Source organism: Haliotis cracherodii, unplaced genomic scaffold (genome assembly GCF_022045235.1).
Source record: "Haliotis cracherodii isolate W230 unplaced genomic scaffold, xgHalCrac1.p SCAF_10, whole genome shotgun sequence".
Taxonomy (NCBI): Eukaryota; Metazoa; Mollusca; class Gastropoda; order Lepetellida; family Haliotidae; genus Haliotis; species Haliotis cracherodii.
In genome coordinates this window covers 53,163,970-53,183,475 of record NW_027266265.1, presented here as the reverse complement: position 1 = coordinate 53,183,475, position 19,506 = coordinate 53,163,970, and the positions used below count along the sequence as shown (strand labels likewise).

The 19,506-nt window shown below is 40.9% G+C and overlaps 1 protein-coding gene across 1 annotated transcript; it reads left to right on the top strand.

Annotated features, from left to right (window-relative positions):
- Positions 1-1,606: 1,606 nt before the first annotated feature.
- On the top strand, positions 1,607-18,831 carry LOC139452543 (CBY1-interacting BAR domain-containing protein 1-A-like). The gene is made up of 11 exons (XM_071234061.1): positions 1,607-1,703; positions 3,152-3,164; positions 8,155-8,270; positions 8,858-8,982; positions 9,768-9,836; positions 10,100-10,201; positions 10,822-10,827; positions 11,367-11,471; positions 11,956-12,069; positions 12,919-13,071; positions 17,997-18,831. The coding sequence occupies exons 1-11, from the start codon at positions 1,682-1,684 to the stop codon at positions 18,108-18,110; spliced, it is 939 nt and encodes a 312-aa protein (XP_071090162.1). The 5' UTR covers positions 1,607-1,681; the 3' UTR covers positions 18,111-18,831.
- The last annotated feature ends 675 nt before the right edge of the window (positions 18,832-19,506 follow it).

Below are 19,506 nucleotides of genomic sequence, written 5' to 3'. Positions count from 1 at the left end.
CCAATTAATGACATGTCGCACGGAAACAATTCTTTGAATGAAACCTAAGAATTAAGCTGTTTTTCAAAACTTCATTCAACAAAGTGTTAATGCCAGTGAATGTACTGCAAATATCTCATTAGAAATAACAAATAAACTATGAAATAGGGTGTAAGGTATGTTAGTATGATAAGATTGAATCGATAACTGTAGTGCACGGTGAATTTATATTTTGTCTCGTTTATAGTACATGGAGTAACAACCGGTATTTCTACCCGTGTTTAAGAACTGTCATCCCTTGATATTCTATATACAAAGAAAATTGACGCTATCAAGAAACGTATGAGGATCATTGACATAAACTGTCGAGGCATACGTCTTGACATTCTTTCTTTTGATGGATTCACTTTTTGTTAGTTAGGGAAAACTGGTCATATTGTTTATCCAAAATGTACGGTGGCCCATAAGGGACATGGAGTCTGTTTTTCCATATTTTGATATTTCACTTACTTTTATCGTAACCTTTTGCAAATTAACACGATTTGTCTTACAAATATGTGATAAATCATGTGTAAAGATGATATTGAATCGCTGAAAAGTGAAACGAAAATGTCAAAAACTAAAATTAAAATGTCAAAAACAAAAGCGAAAATGTCAAAAACTAAAATGAAAATACAGAAAACTATTCCCACCGCGGTGGAAATAGTTTTCTGTGGTTTCATTTTAGTTTTTCACCTTTTCGTTTTGGTTTTTGACATTTCCATGTTTTCGGTTGTTTTTATACATGATTTATCACATATTTGCATGACAAATTGTGTTTATTTGCAAAAGATTACGATAAAAGTATGTGAAACATCAAAATATTGAAAAACAGACTCCATGTCCCTTATGGGCCACCTTAAAAATGTGTTATGCTGTATGAATTTACGTAGGATTGATTAAATACATCTCTTACACATCGAGTATAAACACGTAGCCATGTACGTGGCAGGTAGGTTACAATGTGGTGGAAGTGAACGATAGTTTCGTTATCGTTCATGTTTAGAAATGACATTTAACGATTATGGAAATCGGTCAAAAGATCGGCTCTAACAAATTGTGTCAGAGTTAGGAAAAGAAATCCAACTCTCGCGTTTTTGACATCATATCGCGTAATGGCTTCAGCACGGGACGTCCTACAGCCTCACGTTTGCAAACTTAGCGCTAAGAAAGAAACGGCCGTTTTCTAGTCTTTTCAAATAAATTTGTTACTAATTTGAACGTTTTCAGGACTGGTAATTTATTAAGCGTGTGTTCTATAAAATTATGTCACATGTATTTTGGGGATGAAAAAAAGTTATATTAAATGGCGAGGATGTCAGCAAAATATGATAAGTCCTATGTCAGTTTTAGAAATTTATGAATTAAAAATGCAGAAAATGTGCTGAAAAAACCCGTTGTCTCCATTTTTTACAGTATGTACCTTGCGTAAGGAATACTTTTCCAGATGTATCTCGGGTTCAATATGTTTGAATCATGTGTACAAAATGGGCGTAGCCACACAGAAAAACGAGCCGCGTTGCTAGACCACCAAAGGGAGGTAACTCTAAATGTTTCTTGTTTGAGGAGTCTTATATGTTGTGTCAGGAATTCGCATTTGACAGACAGGGGACTTGGACTTGATCGCGGTATTAATTCACCCGTTAGGACATAATGAGCCGTAATGCGAACGAAGTTAGTGCCAGGTAAGTTTATTTTTAGGATTACGTCGTATCATGTTGTTTTATCGAGATACAGAAGGTGGTTTCGGTTGGTAACTAATGTAAACTATGTCATTTATGTACCAGCTGATGACCGGTGTTCAAATCGCATGTAGAAACATGTTGTTTGTCCGAACTAAGCTGTCAAAAATCAGATTGAAATTCGACACGGCATCGAGTGATGGTTGTGATGCTTTATTTGAGTTATGTAGAAAAAAATAATTATGTGAATATTTTACAGATGTGGTAATTAGTCCTTTGAATACATTAAAATGATAGTTATATAGGACATATATGTATTTGTGATATAGTGAGGGGAATATCAAGTCATACAACTCAACGAGTAGGTGATAACAAATGTGTGTGGTTACACTGTTGCAACATATAACTACATATATAGAGAGAAACTGTTTCTGGAATTGCAACAGGATGAGAAATAAATACAATGTGAAATTCTATACAAAAAGGGATAGTGTTCTAGGTCTTCATGAGTGCTTTGTGGGGCTTACAGATCTACTTTTTAATTTATATTGCAATGTAAATAAATAAAAGAAACCTGATTTTCACCCCCTCCCTCCCAAAGAAAGCCAGTAGAGCACTCAAACTATGGAATATGCACACACTTTACATAGAACTAGCCACGCCAGTTACAAACAAGACACAATTCCTATTAAGTGTGCATTTTAATGATTGAAATGTCACATTTTCAGGGGGCACGGTTGGCCAAGTCATCTAAGGCGCCGCGATTTGCTGTGCAGAGTTGCGTCCCTTGGGCAAGCCAGAAACCTATGATTGTGGGTTCGAATCCCGGTTCGCCCTGATTATGTTTCTAGGTTTGTCAGCACCATACTCATGCTCATGGGCTTCACCGAAGTGGTAAACGTCTGAGACCTGCATCACTTCGGGCTTTCCTCCCACATTAAGCTGACACGCTGTGACATAACTGGAATACTGTTAAAAGCTCTGTTAAACCCAACTCACTCACTCACATTTTCAGTGGAACCAAGCACACAAAATCATCACACAGACCACAACAATTCGAGTGCACATGCACCCGGTTTGTTGCAGTCTCTATTGACAATGTAGCAGGTTTTAATAATTACAATGCATACTTTATTTGGATTGTGCACACATAAATGTGACATTAGATCTCATTTTACCTTGCCAACAACTTGGTAAGGGCCGGAATGCTTCATATATGGTGATAATGGCATAAGACTTTTTCATTGTAGAATTTAGCTTGATCGTGTCCTATCTGTAGTTTTCATGTATGCTTGTTTTGGATAGATATGTTTTCAATAACATTACATTACTGACATATCTGTGTGATATTGTACATGGTTCAGTGAAAGTACTGTTTCTCTTTTTCAATGTGTTCTCACAATACGATTCATGTTCCACTAATGGTCCTACATTCACTTTGTGGTTTACAGACAGATGCTGTGAGTATGCATTATTGTGTACACTATACCTGGTTCAGGGCACGTCTAATGTCAATGTTGTATGATGCACTTTAATGGATATTGTCTCACTATGCCATGTTGCAACACTTCATAAGTTCTTGTCAGACCAGAGGGCTCAGTCACGTTATAATCAAGACCCACGCAAAGCAATCTTAGCAATCTTAACTCCCATACTTAAACACTGACTAAGACATATCGTAACGCTAAGGTTGCTTTGTGCACATGGGTACTGATCTATTAAACTTATCCGGTGCCTCCCTGAAGAATTTCTTTTAGAAAAAAGGTTGGAGATATGAATTGATTATGATTTTAATGGAGCCTTTTGAATTAGATTTGGGTGCTATGTATCAAAACTGTAGAGGCCAACCAATCACATGATCATTATATTTCAATTTTGTCTGGTTACACATTTCTCAATAGTGTGAATTTTTCCTTAAACAATTTTTCAGAGTATGCGTAATGAATCAGCTGGTTATGAAATATTGCAGCATGGTCAATAATGATAATCATGATAACAGATATTTTTGTTAAATTTCTTTGTTTCAGGGTCTTTTATTTTGCAGAATTTCTGCCTTAACATTGATATGAAATTGATATGTTTTTCAGCTGTATAAGTTTAAAGGTTCTTTTTGAAGAAAAGAATAACTGTTATATTTCTGTTAACCCGGAGAAGGGAAAAGAGTGAGTTCTCCCAAAGAAATGTTGAAAGTTTTACATGTTTTTGATGAGATTGTGGCATAGATCTAAAACATACGATGCAACTACTGCAGTGGGATAGCCTAGTGGATAGCCGCTCGTCGCGAGGATAATCTGAGTTTGATTCACCACATGGGTACAATGTGTGAAGCCCATTCATTTAGTGTGTCCCCTGCTGTCATATTGCTAAAAGCGGCGTTAAAATCATAGTACTCACTGAATATATATAAAAGGATGTTATGGTGCATTTACAGTGTGAGTGAGTGAATGTTGTTTTACACCACCCAGCAATAGTACAGCTCGACCTGTAAACAGTCAAGCTTGGACTACACGTTGTTGACAGCAAGCAGCTGTCAGTTCATGATACACTCGTGAAGATCCGGGGTAGAATAGGTCTTCAGCAACCCAAGCTTGTCGTAAAAGGTGACTGACGGGATCGGGTGGTCAGGCTCGCTGACTTGGTAGATGCATGTCACCGTATCCCAATTGCGTGGATCGATGCTCATGATATCAATCACTGGATTGTCTGGTCCAGACTCGATTATTTACAGACCTCCGTCATATAGCTGGAATATTGCAAACAGTTCATGATGGCACACTGTTTCCACCTAATCAATGTTCTAGTAATGATGTAGGTTGGTAACGCAGCAGATATGGTTCGCAGACTTTGTGAGAAAGTTGCTCTTTTAAATGTGAAATTAAGAGGGCACTGGTGGCCCTTTCGTCTAATGCACTACAATTTGCCATGTAGAGTTATGTCCCTTTGGCATGCAAGAAACATTGTTAGGTTTGTCCACACCATACTGGCGCTGGTGGGTTTCACCAAAGGAAACATCCCAGACTTGCATCCAGGTTGATAATGCCTTCAGATGCATAGAACTGCCCCCTCCACCCAGATCCCCCCCTGTACAGTGGTATCTATGGTAACCAGTATTCCCTGCCTAACTGATGTCAACTAACCCTGCATGGAGCTGCACCTCAAGCTGCTTTCTACCCTCCATGTTGTACGCCACAGTTGTGTTTCTCATGGCTCATTGATTTGTTTACTTGACATCGCTTGACTGAAATCAAACTCAACCATCAACTAGCTATTTTGGATTTGGTTCAAACTGTGTAATGGCCCTTGATGGACATTGTACTTTCCTCCATTGATCATGGTGGGGCCGTCTTGTATATGTTATGTCTGCGTCTGTCTACCATCTAGCATTTTTTCCGCCATCGATCATGGTGGGGCCGTCTCGTAGACGATATGTCCGCGACTGTCTACCATCCAGCATTTTCCACGATCCATTCAAATAATTTTTATCACTTTACATTTATTGCAATTTTGGGTAAAGTTATAACTTAAAAAAGAAAGTATTTTGTTTCATGTTCCATATTTGTGGAACCGTAAATCAGTAATCCAGAGAAACTGTGTGGCTTTTTGTGATTTTTATCTCTTTGTGTATACCCGGCAACAACCTGTGTGTCCCTTTACTAACCATAGGCGGATCCAGAGAAGGGGTCCAGGGGGTCAGGATCCTGTTGAAAACCAAATGTAGTCTGTTGTAGACAAACCTACATCACCATCCCCACTGAGAGAGGATATTGTTATTCGACCCCTCCACCCACCATCCCCCACCCCTCTGAGAAAGGATTTTGTTATTGGACCCCTCCACCCACCATCCCCCACCCCACTGAGGGAGGATTTTGTTATTCGACCCCTCCACCCACCATCCCCCACCCCACTGAGGGAGGATTTTGTTATTGGACCCCTCCACCCACCACCCCCCACCCCACTGAGTGAGGATTTTGTTATTGGACCCCTCCACCCACCATCCCCCACCCCACTGAGGGAGGATTTTGTTATTGGACCCCTCCACCCACCATCCCCCACCCCACTGAGGGAGGATATTGTTATTGACCCCTCCACCCACCATCCCCCTCCCCACTGAGAGAGGATATTGTTATTGACCCCTCCACCCACCATCCCCCACCCCCACTGAGAGAGGATATTGTTATTCGACCCCTCCACCCACCATCCCCCACCCCTCTGAGAGAGGATTTTGTTATTGGACCCCTCCACCCACCATCCCCCACCCCACTGAGAGAGGATTTTGTTATTCGACCCCCCCCACCCACCATCCCCCACCCCACTGAGAAAGGATTTTGTTATTCGACCCCTCCACCCACCATCCCCCACCCCTCTGAGACAGGATTTTGTTATTGGACCCCTCCACCCACCACCCCCCACCCCACTGAGTGAGGATTTTGTTATTGGACCCCTCCACCCACCACCCCCCACCCCACATCCCCCACCCCACTGAGGGAGGATTTTGTTATTGGACCCCTCCCTTTTCAAAATGCTGGGTCCGCCCTTGCTAACTGTGAGGATCCTGTCTGTGTATGTGTACCCATGGAAAATGTCAAATTATATACTACTCAAAAGAGCTAAGGATCACCCAATTCCTTCATATATCTTAGTCAATCTGGGGGCGATCGGGTAGCCTAGTGGTTAAAGTGTTCGCTCGTCACGCTGAAGACCCGGGTTCGATTCCCGACATGGGTACAATGTGTGAAGCCCATTTCCGGTGTCCCCTGCCGTGATATTGCTGGAATATTGCTAAAAGCGGCGTAAAACCATACTCACTCACTTAGTCAATCTGTCATGACATGAAAGAACTGGTGGTCCTAACGTTTTTCAGTAGTGTATGCTGTTGACAAATTTGAAAGAACCATACACATATGACACACTGTCTTGCATGAACTCATTGTCGGTTTGAGGGGATAGATGATTTATGATGTAGAGATATTTGTATAACAATGTAATGTACATCACTACTATGTTCTGTACAGTTTTTATTTGCAAATCTGACACACTAACATTAACTCAACTGGTGAAAGAAATTCACGCCATTATCGTGTTATATCTTGTCAAAGATCGACTGGATTCCAAATGAACTCTATTTCAGAGCTTGCAGATTGGATGCTGTAAATTGATAATTTTTGTTACTTGTGTGCAGGTTTATTTTCAAATAATCAAACATTTCATGGATGATATAACAATGAAAAATTTATAAAAATATACAACAAAATAATATTCTGCTAATATTATTGTTAAATATTTTCAATCAGTTGAAATAAAGTAAAAGAGGGCTTATCTTTGCCAACTGACCATTTCGTTATTTTTTATTACTGAAATAAGAATGAGAGGAAATTTTAGGTGTATTGTCAGAGCTGATTCCATGTTTGTGAAATGTTAGGTTGACAGATGCATCAATCAAGTATAGTAAGAGAAACAGCCTACGAGATAAGAGGCATTGTGTTTAGATTTCTGGTATTGTAGACCAGGTGAATACATTCAGAGCTACTCCCTGCTCCTTCATTAGGGGAATACTGTCAGTATTAACCTGATGAAGGAGCAGGAAGTGACTCTGAAAGCTTCTGACAAAGAATAAAAAGAAGTTGCTATCCATAAAAGGTGTCAAGTATTCATGTTCTTCCCACTTCTAAATGCCCATCAAAGACTTCATTGTAGACCAGATGTTTCACATTGTCCGTTCATGTTCATACTGTTATGTATATTTATCTTTTTATGTAAAATGTTCTCAATGTATTTAATATTGTTGTCAGTTTCAGTGTTGTATCAGTTGTTCTAGACTTAATGTACTCAGTAAAATGCCTGTAACATCTAACAGTACTCCTCATCCTCAACCTTGTATATGTGACCTAAGTACTCTAGCATGGGGAAGGTATGGAGGAACTCGAGTCCTTGGCCAGGGGACATAACTCCCATCTTCACTTTTCTAAGACATGTATTGCAGACATCGAAGAGACCTGCGTCTCAATACATTTTGAGATAATGCTGAGAAACAAAACAAATTGTTGATTGTGTAGCATATTTCCATTGAAATCAGGTATTTAAGTCCTGGTCCGATTTTAGACATGAGTACTCGAGTCCATTTTTTCTAACAGTCAGAGGCCTACATTGTAACACTATCTATACTACACTAAAGAAGTGGCAGAGTAACTGTAGTTATATGCAGAAATAGTCTGACATGACAGATTAACTAGTGGATATGAAAGAATTGGGTGATCCTTAACTTATTTTGAGTATTATATGACAATATTTATTGGCTTGTTAGTACAGATTATTAAGAAGGATTGACTAACCACAGTTAAATATTTAGAAATTTTACAAAAGAACAGTGTTGAAAATGAATCAGTTGTTAAGATTGAGCTTATCAAAGATCTGACAACCATGACCTTCAATGACCTGTCTGACCTTGACCTTTCAGTGAGAAGCAGTCCAAGTTCTGTTTGGCCCGCGTGGGAAGTGTGGAGAAGAACTTCGGGCTCATCTGCGAAACCATCGGGTCAATCACACGAAAAAACGCTCGACTGAGGAATAAAGGTGGGGTAACTGGACAGTCATTTATGTTTGTTTGTTTCTTTGTTTGACTCAGCACTCAGCAATATTCCAGCTATATATACATGATGGTGTCCTATAAATGAGTTAGTCTGGACCAGACAATCCAGTGATTGTGATTATTAGCAATGGTCGGTCCCTGCCATCAAGGTATAAATAACTTCAATCAGTGAATCTCACCGATCATTAAGTCTCCTCTTTTGACCAGCATTCTGTTCTAACTCACAGGGCAAAGATTCAGGTAGATTTGATACATCAAATCTAAACTGATAGTAGATTTAATGTAGGTAAATAATCAGATGTAGGGAATAGGACAAATGTATTATACTTAATTGATCTTGACCTTGAAGCTTAACCTTTCAGTGAGTAAATGTGTGTAAAATGATGAGCAGATATTGTGTGTGTGTGTGTGAATGTCACTTATGCAGATATCGTGAGAGAATGTGACTTGCTGAATGTTGAATGATGAGCAGATATTGTGTGTGAAAGTTCCTTGTACAGTATAATCTGTCAACAGTTCATCAATCAGGTTCAACTCAGATCATGAGGATCCAGTGGTGTTTGTTCTACAGGTGACGTCCTGGCTGGTCACATCAAAAACTACGCAGATGGAGAACGACTCAACAGTTCATCCAAGAAAGCCCTCAGTCACTTTGCTGAAAACTACTCCACTATACAAGACTACAAGAACTCTGAGGTAACCATGGTAACAAGGACTTGGTCCGTGGCCTAATGGTAGAGTGTCCGCCCAAAGAGCGGAAGGTCTGGGGTTTGATCCCCGGCCACGTTATACCAAAAGACGTTAAAAGATGGTACTTGTTGTTACCCTGTCTGGCGCTTGGCATTAAGGGGCTGGTCAGCTCGGAGTCAGTATACTGTGTCTGAGTTTGGTATTCATGTTAAACTGTTGCATGGTATCTCAGTGTGCTAGCACTATAAATAGGCAGCCACACACCCACATGCATGCATGTCGCTATATAATGCAATAATCTTGGACACAACGTTGGACCCCATTTCACCTTAATTCTGCCAAGGTCTTGAGAAACTTGTAATTGATACTGAAAATTGAAGTTTTGAAGATAGTGAAGATGATTAACTTGGTTCTCCCTGGAGTAAATCAACACTATTGTTCATGTGACATGTATAATGTTGTGAGCAATCCCCCACCACACCACCCGACCCCCCACAATCATATCGTGACCCATATCACATATCCAGCAGGGCCCCCCTGTGAAGATCCAGGTTAGAATTGGTCTTTAGCAACCCACGCTTGTTGAAAAGAAGCGGGTAACAGGATAGGATGGTCAGATTCAAATAAATCAATACTCATGATGTCAGTCACTGGATTGTCTGGTCCAGACTCTGTTATTTACAGACGTCATTCGGCTGGAATGTTGTTGAGTGCATCGCTAAACAACAAGCAACCAACACACTCCGGCAGGAATGTAGCATGTCTAGTAAACAGTTGTACTCGTGTTGTAGGTCCACCGAATGGAGGCGAAGGTGCTCCAACCCATGATGCAATATGGCGGCCGGTGTAAGCAGATGAAGGTAGGCATCACCGGGATTACCCAGAAGTCCCAGTATCTCCGCGCTGAGATGCCATACCTTGACATTCACTTATGCTTTGTGAAACAAGCCATGGGAAATATAGAGGACTGCATCAGTCCGACTTTAGCAGAAAATCTGATGTTAACACTAACAGTGTATCAGTGGTTTGTGAAATTCATTTGTGAGACATCCTCATACAGTTATAAAAATGCTTCAAACAGATGAAAACAGTATTCAGTCAGCCATCTTTTTTCTGTTGCTAGGCAACTGTCAAGCGGGAGATTTCGGCCTTAAAGAAGGAGAGGCAGACGAGACAGAAGCTAGACAAAGTGCGACAGAAGAACCCTGGAGATCGGCACCAGATTGTATCCTTCATGGAAATAGTTTGGAAGTTGTTCCGTTAAAGTTGTGTTACCAGGAACGGGAAATTGCCATTGTGATAATTTGAGAGGGTTCATCAAGCTGTGTTTTAAACATTAGCGTGAGTGAGGAGTTTAAATGTCATTGTGGATTTTTTGTGGGTTTGTTTTGTTGTTTACTGCTGCACTCAGCAAAAGCCCAGTTACATGATGGCAAGTTGTAAATAATTAGGCCAGACAATCCAGTGATTGATATTGTAAGCAAATGATTCACAATAAGTCCCTGAGTCTGACTAGCCAATCCATTTGCTCGCCTCTTTCAACCAACATAGATTGTTGGGGACATATTCTAACCAGGAATCCCCAAGGGGGAAGAAAGCCCCAAGTGATATTTATTAGTCTGTTTGTGGAATATTTTACTGACTACACGACTGCTTACAAACTGATTTTCACCTGTACCAGGGCAGTCGCACCGTGCTTGTTCATCACTCAAGTCGCATATCGGGTGACAAGATCCGATTATATTTACATGGGATAAGAATAAATGACAAAACATGTAAACAACATAAGCCTTTACTGAAACAAAAATGTTTGATATATCAGTTGCCTTCCTTAACCCTCTCAAGACAAGGGTGAGTTGCACAGTATACAAGCACCTGCTGGAGGTCTGGAGGTGCAAGGCTGGAATCTGGACAGACACCTTTAGGGTGCATAGCTAGGTGTCTTGACCAACACCTGTGGAGATGCAGGCTGGAGACTGGAATGACACCTGTGGGCCACGGAACCAGGTGTCTGGAATGACACCTGGTGAAATGCGGGGTCTGGTGTCCTTTCAAAGGAAATAGGAACATATTAAAAATTGTCACTTTTGCAGAATGATTTCTTAACTTGCTTAACATCTGTAAATGTTTCATCAAATATACTAGCAATGTTTTATGAGGTATTATGATATAAAATTTATACTAAGTTTTCAAATAATAAGTACCAATAGATCCACAGCAAGGGCTTTTGTAAGTTATCATTGTGTAACATTTATAAAAGCCCTTGCTGTGGATCTAATTATTATATGAAAACTTATAGTATAAATGTTATATCATTATGGAGACTTGAGCGGTGTGAGCTACTCTGGTTCCCCTCCCCCTGTTAAACACACCATTCTGTTGTCCACCAGGCCGAGACCGAGGTGCAGCGGGCGAGTCAGGATGCCTCCATCTACAGCCGCGCCCTTGAAGACGAGATGGACAGATTTGAAAAGGAGAAGGTCACTGATTTAAAGGTAGGTCCTTCAGCCGTACGTGCAATAAAAGAACTATATGAAGTCGGCCACAGTTCCATGAACCTGCTCTGTCTTGGGGGATGACCCTCGTCTGATTCAATGTGTCCCTGTAAATTCAAAATAAGCTTGAATTATTCCAGTAGCTCTCCTCATTTATATATTTATTGAATCTGGAATCTAAGGAACAGTCCATAGCTCTGAGTAGCTACACGTCAATATGAAAATCATTGATAGAGAGCAGTACCGATAGCTATCACAGCATGGACCTATTTGGTTTTATCAAGTGTTCTTCAAAATCACCTGGCCATGCGAGGCAAGGGAATAAATTGGCCGGGCCTGCTGCATTGCTTAAACATTGGTCACAAATTCTGTTCTGTGACAGTTTGTATTATGTATTTCCGAGAAAAATGATAATATAGGCTTATCTGAAAACTAATGTATAAATTGTCTTGGCATAAATGCTTTTTATTTCTTTTATTTTTAGAAAGTTTTGACAGATTTCCTGAACATCGAGATGACATTTCACGCACGTGCCTTGGAGAATCTCGCAAAGTGTTTTGAAAATGTTGCCATGATAGATGAGTTTTCTGATGTTGAGGTAAGCACATGTATTAAAAAAAACACTTAAGAAATATGTTGGAATTATTCCATCTTAATGTTAGGAAATGCTTTTGGGAGAATTTGGTTGAAGTTCTCAGTTGTGAAATACCTGGTGCATGACCTAAATAATCTTGATGGTTAAAGGAGCAGGATCAGATTTACATCAGGATGATCATGTGTTCTGGGGTTTTAACAGGAGGCTGCTAGTGATCCTAAGTATTTTGAGATTTCTCGAGGTGTCAAAATAGAACTTCTTGTGTTGCAGATGGGGCTGCAAGTAAAATTCTACATATTTCACATGTAAAGGGACTGATTTGGCTCAAACTTGGCCTTTGGTTTTGTGACTGTAAATTCTTAACATTTTCAAAGTCGTATCAAGTGAGACCGCCTTCATGGTCTTGTGGACAGAGCATCTGTCCGGAAAGCGGAAGGACTGGGTTGGACCCCCGACCGCATCATACCAAAGACGTTAAAAGATGGTACTTGTTGTTACCCTGACTGGCGCTCGGCATTAAGGGGCTTAAACATGGACTAGTCGGCTCAGAGTCAGTATACTGTGTCTGAGTGGGGTTTTCATGTTACACTGCGACATGGTATCTCAGTGGGCTAGCTATAAAATTGGCTCAGTCCAGACTAGTACAAGCAGCCACACACACATGCATTCACATCGCTATATAAGTGCAATAATCTTGGACGCGACGTTAAACCTCATTTCACTTCACTTCGTATCAGGTGAGCTACAGATACCTTGAGCTATTGCAAGCTACTAATGCCTGATATTTTCGCAAACAGCAGATAGTATATCATGTAACTTGCAATGTGTAATCTATTCCTAACCATATTGCAGGAGTTTCGAACAGCACTGATGGATACAACAGGGTCAAATCGACAGCTAGGAACGATGAGCTCTCTCGGTGGCACAGATACATTTGGTAGTGCTACCCTGCCGTCCATGGGGACGACATACTCGGACAGACAACAGTCTGTACGCATGGCAAGTGTAAGTGGCCCAATCATGTTTTGAACAGTGGGGGGTACACAGTACTCAAAATAGGGGTTTGAAAAAAGGGTGGGACAGGGCAGGCGATTGGGTTGTTGGGTGAGTGAGTGGCTGATTACGTGAGTGAGTGAGTGAGTGAGTGAGTGGGAACTGCGTGAGTGAGTGGCTGATTACGTGAGTGAGTGAGTGGGAACTGAGTGAGTGAGTGGCTGATTACGTGAGTGAGTGAGTGAGTGAGTGGGAACTGCGTGAGTGAGTGGCTGATTACGTGAGTGAGTGAGTGAGTGAGTGGGAACTGCGTGAGTGAGTGGCTGATTACGTGAGTGAGTGAGTGGGAACTGCGTGAGTGAGTGGCTGATTACGTGAGTGAGTGAGTGGGAACTGCGTGAGTGAGTGGCTGATTACGTGAGTGAGTGAGTGAGTGGGAACTGCGTGAGTGAGTGGCTGATTACGTGAGTGAGTGAGTGGGAACTGCGTGAGTGAGTGGCTGATTACGTGAGTGAGTGAGTGGGAACTGCGTGAGTGAGTGGCTGATTACGTGAGTGAGTGAGTGAGTGGGAACTGCGTGAGTGAGTGGCTGATTACGTGAGTGAGTGAGTGGGAACTGCGTGAGTGAGTGGCTGATTACGTGAGTGAGTGAGTGAGTGAGTGGGAACTGCGTGAGTGAGTGGCTGATTACGTGAGTGAGTGAGTGGGAACTGCGTGAGTGAGTGGCTGATTACGTGAGTGAGTGAGTGGGAACTGCGTGAGTGAGTGGCTGATTACGTGAGTGAGTGAGTGAGTGGGAACTGCGTGAGTGAGTGGCTGATTACGTGAGTGAGTGAGTGGGAACTGCGTGAGTGAGTGGCTGATTACGTGAGTGAGTGAGTGGGAACTGCGTGAGTGAGTGGCTGATTACGTGAGTGAGTGAGTGAGTGGGAACTGCGTGAGTGAGTGGCTGATTACGTGAGTGAGTGAGTGAGTGGGAACTGCGTGAGTGAGTGGCTGATTAGGTGAGTGAGTGAGTGGGAACTGCGTGAGTGAGTGGCTGATTACGTGAGTGAGTGAGTGGGAACTGCGTGAGTGAGTGGCTGATTACGTGAGTGAGTGAGTGGGAACTGCGTGAGTGAGTGGCTGATTACGTGAGTGAGTGAGTGGGAACTGCGTGAGTGAGTGGCTGATTACGTGAGTGAGTGAGTGAGTGGGAACTGCGTGAGTGAGTGGCTGATTACGTGAGTGAGTGAGTGGGAACTGCGTGAGTGAGTGGCTGATTACGTGAGTGAGTGAGTGAGTGGGAACTGCGTGAGTGAGTGGCTGATTACGTGAGTGAGTGAGTGGGAACTGCGTGAGTGAGTGGCTGATTACGTGAGTGAGTGAGTGGGAACTGCGTGAGTGAGTGGCTGATTACGTGAGTGAGTGAGTGAGTGGGAACTGCGTGAGTGAGTGGCTGATTACGTGAGTGAGTGAGTGAGTGGGAACTGCGTGAGTGAGTGGCTGATTAGGTGAGTGAGTGAGTGGGAACTGCGTGAGTGAGTGGCTGATTACGTGAGTGAGTGAGTGGGAACTGCGTGAGTGAGTGGCTGATTACGTGAGTGAGTGAGTGGGAACTGCGTGAGTGAGTGGCTGATTACGTGAGTGAGTGAGTGGGAACTGCGTGAGTGAGTGGCTGATTACGTGAGTGAGTGAGTGAGTGGGAACTGCGTGAGTGAGTGGCTGATTACGTGAGTGAGTGAGTGGGAACTGCGTGAGTGAGTGGCTGATTACGTGAGTGAGTGAGTGAGTGAGTGAGTGGCTGATTACGTGAGTGAGTGAGTGAGTGAGTGAGTGGCTGATTACGTGAGTGAGTGAGTGGGAACTGCGTGAGTGAGTGGCTGATTACGTGAGTGAGTGAGTGAGTGGGAACTGCGTGAGTGAGTGGCTGATTACGTGAGTGAGTGAGTGGGAACTGCGTGAGTGAGTGGCTGATTACGTGAGTGAGTGAGTGAGTGAGTGAGTGGCTGATTACGTGAGTGAGTGAGTGAGTGAGTGAGTGGCTGATTACGTGAGTGAGTGAGTGGGAACTGCGTGAGTGAGTGGCTGATTACGTGAGTGAGTGGGTGAGTTGGAACTGCGTGAGTGAGTGGCTGATTACGTGAGTGAGTGGGAACTGTGTGTGAGTGAATATGTGTCACTTAAAACATCATTTCAGTTAATGAAGGCATGTCAAATGGAATATAATTAATCTTGACAATTTTTTATTGTAACTAACAAGCCTGCTTATTAATCAAGGATCACAGAACCTTGAATGCAAATTCCATGATCAGCAGATCTTGGGACAGCTAAGGGACACAATTCTGCATGTCTATCCAATACAGTTTCATATATTTGTATAAGTATTTCATGTAGAGTTTTATCTTAACTAGGTATTATGTTTTTGTAATAACAATGTCTGGAATTGTCCGTTGTTCGTTATGTAAGTTGATCGTCATGGAAAGTTGATTGTAATGGTAGGTTCATTGTTATGGAAAGTTGATTGTAATGGCAAGTTGATTGTTATGAAAAGTTGATTTTAATGGTTAGTTGATCGATAAGGTTAGTTGATGACAATGGTTAGTTGGTCGTTAAGGTTAGTTGATGACAATGGTTAGTTGAAACTGTTTGGTATGAAAAGAGTCTGATCACTGGATATTCTCTGGGGAGGGGGTGTGGGTGACTGTGATTTTATTAAAACAAACCATTTGGTCCGGAAAATCTGAAAAAATGCGGTGAGCCCTAAAATGCCCTGTCTCTAACAAAACCCAATGGTTATCAGTACAGGACGTTGATCAGTATGGGAAGGGAAGTAACTCTTAGCTTTGTCATTCAAAGAAATGCTTCCACTGACACTTCGATATTAATGTGATATCATTTTTCAAAGGTAATTTTTTTTTAAAAAGTCATGTTTCACAATTTAATTTTTATTTCAATGTTTTGAAAATAATATTATAAACGAGTAATTATAAAGGCTAATCAATACAACACTGTACTGACAAAACAGGAGGCGGACATGGTTGATGATGTGGAGACCTTCTACATCTAGCCGGGGAGTGAGTACATAGGCGAGACACGAGGCTAGGTGTGAAGCAGTCTGTTGCTCACCCAAGTCTTGCGAAGTCCATAAAACATTCAACTTTTTCTATTATATGGTTTATAGATAACTGCTAATCAATTATCTTGCATTTTTTCCGAAATATATATTTATACACACATATTTTTGCTGTGAAGATGTTTGGGTCAATCATTTTAGTAGCAAAACATAAATGTTATTGGTGTTTAACGTGCAGAGTGTTAAGTAGTTGTACACCAGCATGTATGTATGTGCCCAGAGGAAGATTGGTGCTCTGTATGGAGGCTGCCATGGACAGAGACTATTTGATCAGTTATAATTTTAAGGTTAACAGATTCCTAACTTTGGATAATTTTTATTGTATATTTACATTTTCTAGCCATGAAAAATGGAACAAAATAAGAATATATTTAAACTGTTTTATTTAATTTTCTGATTGTACGTTGGTAATCTAGGTGATCGAATCAGTAAATCCCAGAGATAAAGTATTAGCACTGCGATGAGGTCATTGATTCATACACTGCATAAGTTATATTATTCCAAGCTACGATTACCTTGCAGTGCAGGATCTGGGGCTCTGTTTCTTTACTTACAGAACAGCAGAGCCTTGGCCTTGATAGGGCTAGTTGCTAGGAAAATATTATCACATCACTTGTATTGTATACTACTAAAAAAAGGTTACGGACCACCCGATTCTTTCATATTACTATAGTTAATCTGTCCTGTAATGACATGTCAGATTAATTATGGTAATATGAAGGAAAAGGCTGGTCCTGCCGTGACAGATTAATTATGGTATTATGAAAGAATATATTAGGGGTCCTCAACCTTTTTTCGAGTAGTATATGATCAAATGATGTTGCTACAAGAACATTTACCTGCTTGGCGTTGCTAGAAATATATACTACTCAAAAGAAGTTAAGGATCACCTGATTCTTTCATATTACAATAGTTAATCTCTCATGCCATGACAGATTAAGATTACCAATATGAAAGAATCGGCTGATCCTTAACTTCTTTTGAGTAGTATATGTCATGTTTTGCTAGACTAGATGGACATGTGACACACATACTGACTTCATCTCATACTTATTCTAATCGGCAAATGTCACAAATGCTGTAAATACAAAATGACCCTTCACTGCCATGCAGATGACCAGATGGGAATATTTTATCAAGGAGGTCCTCTTCTTCTGATGATTTGTAAGAAAAAATTCTTAGGACCAGTTCAAAATTTCTATGTCAGATAAAAAAATAAATACAGTCAAACACCATTGTGTCGAAGTTTTAAGGACCTACGTAAATACTTTGACTTATCTGAGGTTCGACACAACCGAAAAATGATAAATAAAGAAGGAATATGCCGGGAAGCTTTTACTTCGATACAATCGTAAGTTTGACATGTCAAAGTTCGACACAATGTTGCTTGACTGTAATCCCTAAAGTTTTCAAGATACACCTCTTGTTAATTAGTTTAATTCTAGCATTTTAAGAAACAAACCATTCAGGGTCATGTGGGTAGAATCGGTAATATGGCGATTTTCATGGAATGAAAAGAAACATGACCATGACAGATAATGGTCTGGATGATATTTTTAGTAGATTTAGTTCATAATCAAGGATATTCAATTTTTATCATGAGTGGCATGTAGAAATGACCTGATAATCAGGACTGGCACTTTTTAACTGGACTAGCATTATAATATTAACCTCTCTGTAATTATTTTGTATTTGTAATACAGAATATGTAGGAGCTAGGATTGCTTTTTGAAACAGGGACCAGTCATTATTTAGATTGGTTTGAAAGTCTTGACACGCTTTGTTTTCAAGTCAACTCTTATTTACTTTATGTCTGTTTTAGTCTATGTACGGTGATGAAGATGAGGAGGAGGAGGAAGATGATGAAGAGGATGACGACGATGAAGATGACGACCCACCTACGACATCACGTGCACCACGAGTCCACTACGCCTAGAACACTGGATCTTCCAAACTTAGACACGCAGACTCACTTTCATTGTTCTGACACATACAACATAATCCTCACCTCATCACAAATAACTGCAACTTTTCAACAAGGTTGAACAGGGTCACTTATTTTGTCACTATTGCATCAGGGCTCCAGATAGATAGTTCTTTGGGCTACTGAAAATTTACTTGCTTGTCAGTCACATTGGGAATTGATACTCTCTGTGGTCCAGTCTATTGGGTATTTGTTTAATGGAGTAGACCTTTTTGAAAAATAACTCTGCCTAAGATGCTGCTTCAAGTGTGTCACAAAAGCTTACGACAGCAATTAAGGCTGGGACGAGTCTCAATATACTACCCGGGTACCCGACCCCCTATTACCCGACCCTACCCAGGTACCCACTCTTTGTCTCAAGTTAGGTACAAAATGTTCAAATGGGAAGTTTTTTACTGGCAAAAAGTATTTATAGTATAAAACGATCTGATCATGCACATACTGAAGTTGACTAAAGCTTTGTCTTTACTAAAACATATGAAAATCAGAAGAAATGTGCACAGTCAGAAAGAAATGCGAACATTAGCGACTTGTACTTATAAAGTGTAACCATGAAATTGTATTGTTAATGTCATAAAAAATATATCACATGACTAAACACGGTTCCGGGTAGTCCTGTGGGTACCCGCGTCCTACTCAGTACCCACCCGACCCGAGTAACCTAGTTACCCGTCCCAGCCCTAACAGAGGTAAATGCTTAAGTTACAATATGTGAGACCAAGCACTGTTGAGCAATTATTCACTGCAGGAGAGTCATGCAGTGTTGTAATGCAGTTTGTTTTTTCATGCATATTTGTACGCAAGCAACTAAAACTTAACTGGGTTATGGTGATTTATTTTGTGTATTTTACACAAATATGCAGTTATCTGGAGCTCTGTTACAGCAATACATAACCTGTCTGATACTGCAGGGTGAAGTACCGAGCGTTTATATTTGATGACTTTGTTTCATCATTTAATATTAAAGTACAAACTAAACCATCTTCCTGAGGGAAGGGAGTTAACTGACTATAAAAATCCAGTTTCAACCCTTGCTGAACTAGGCTGGTATAATGGAGTTATATTTTGGCTGGACTTTCAAGTCTATGCATAGTCCAATCAATATTGTGAAATGAAATTGACATCCCGTTCGTAAACTGCCGTGCAGATTTTGATAGATTGCAGGACTCGGCGTCAACAGACATTTTCCGAATATTTTCATGTTAATCAAGGTGCTCGCCGTGATATTGCTGGAATATTGCTAAAAGCAGCTTAAGACCATACTCACTCACCCTGAATGCCTAGGAAAAACTTTATCAAAGACATGCAGATAGTTGTGCTCATTTCGTCACCCAGCCTTCAGTTAAGT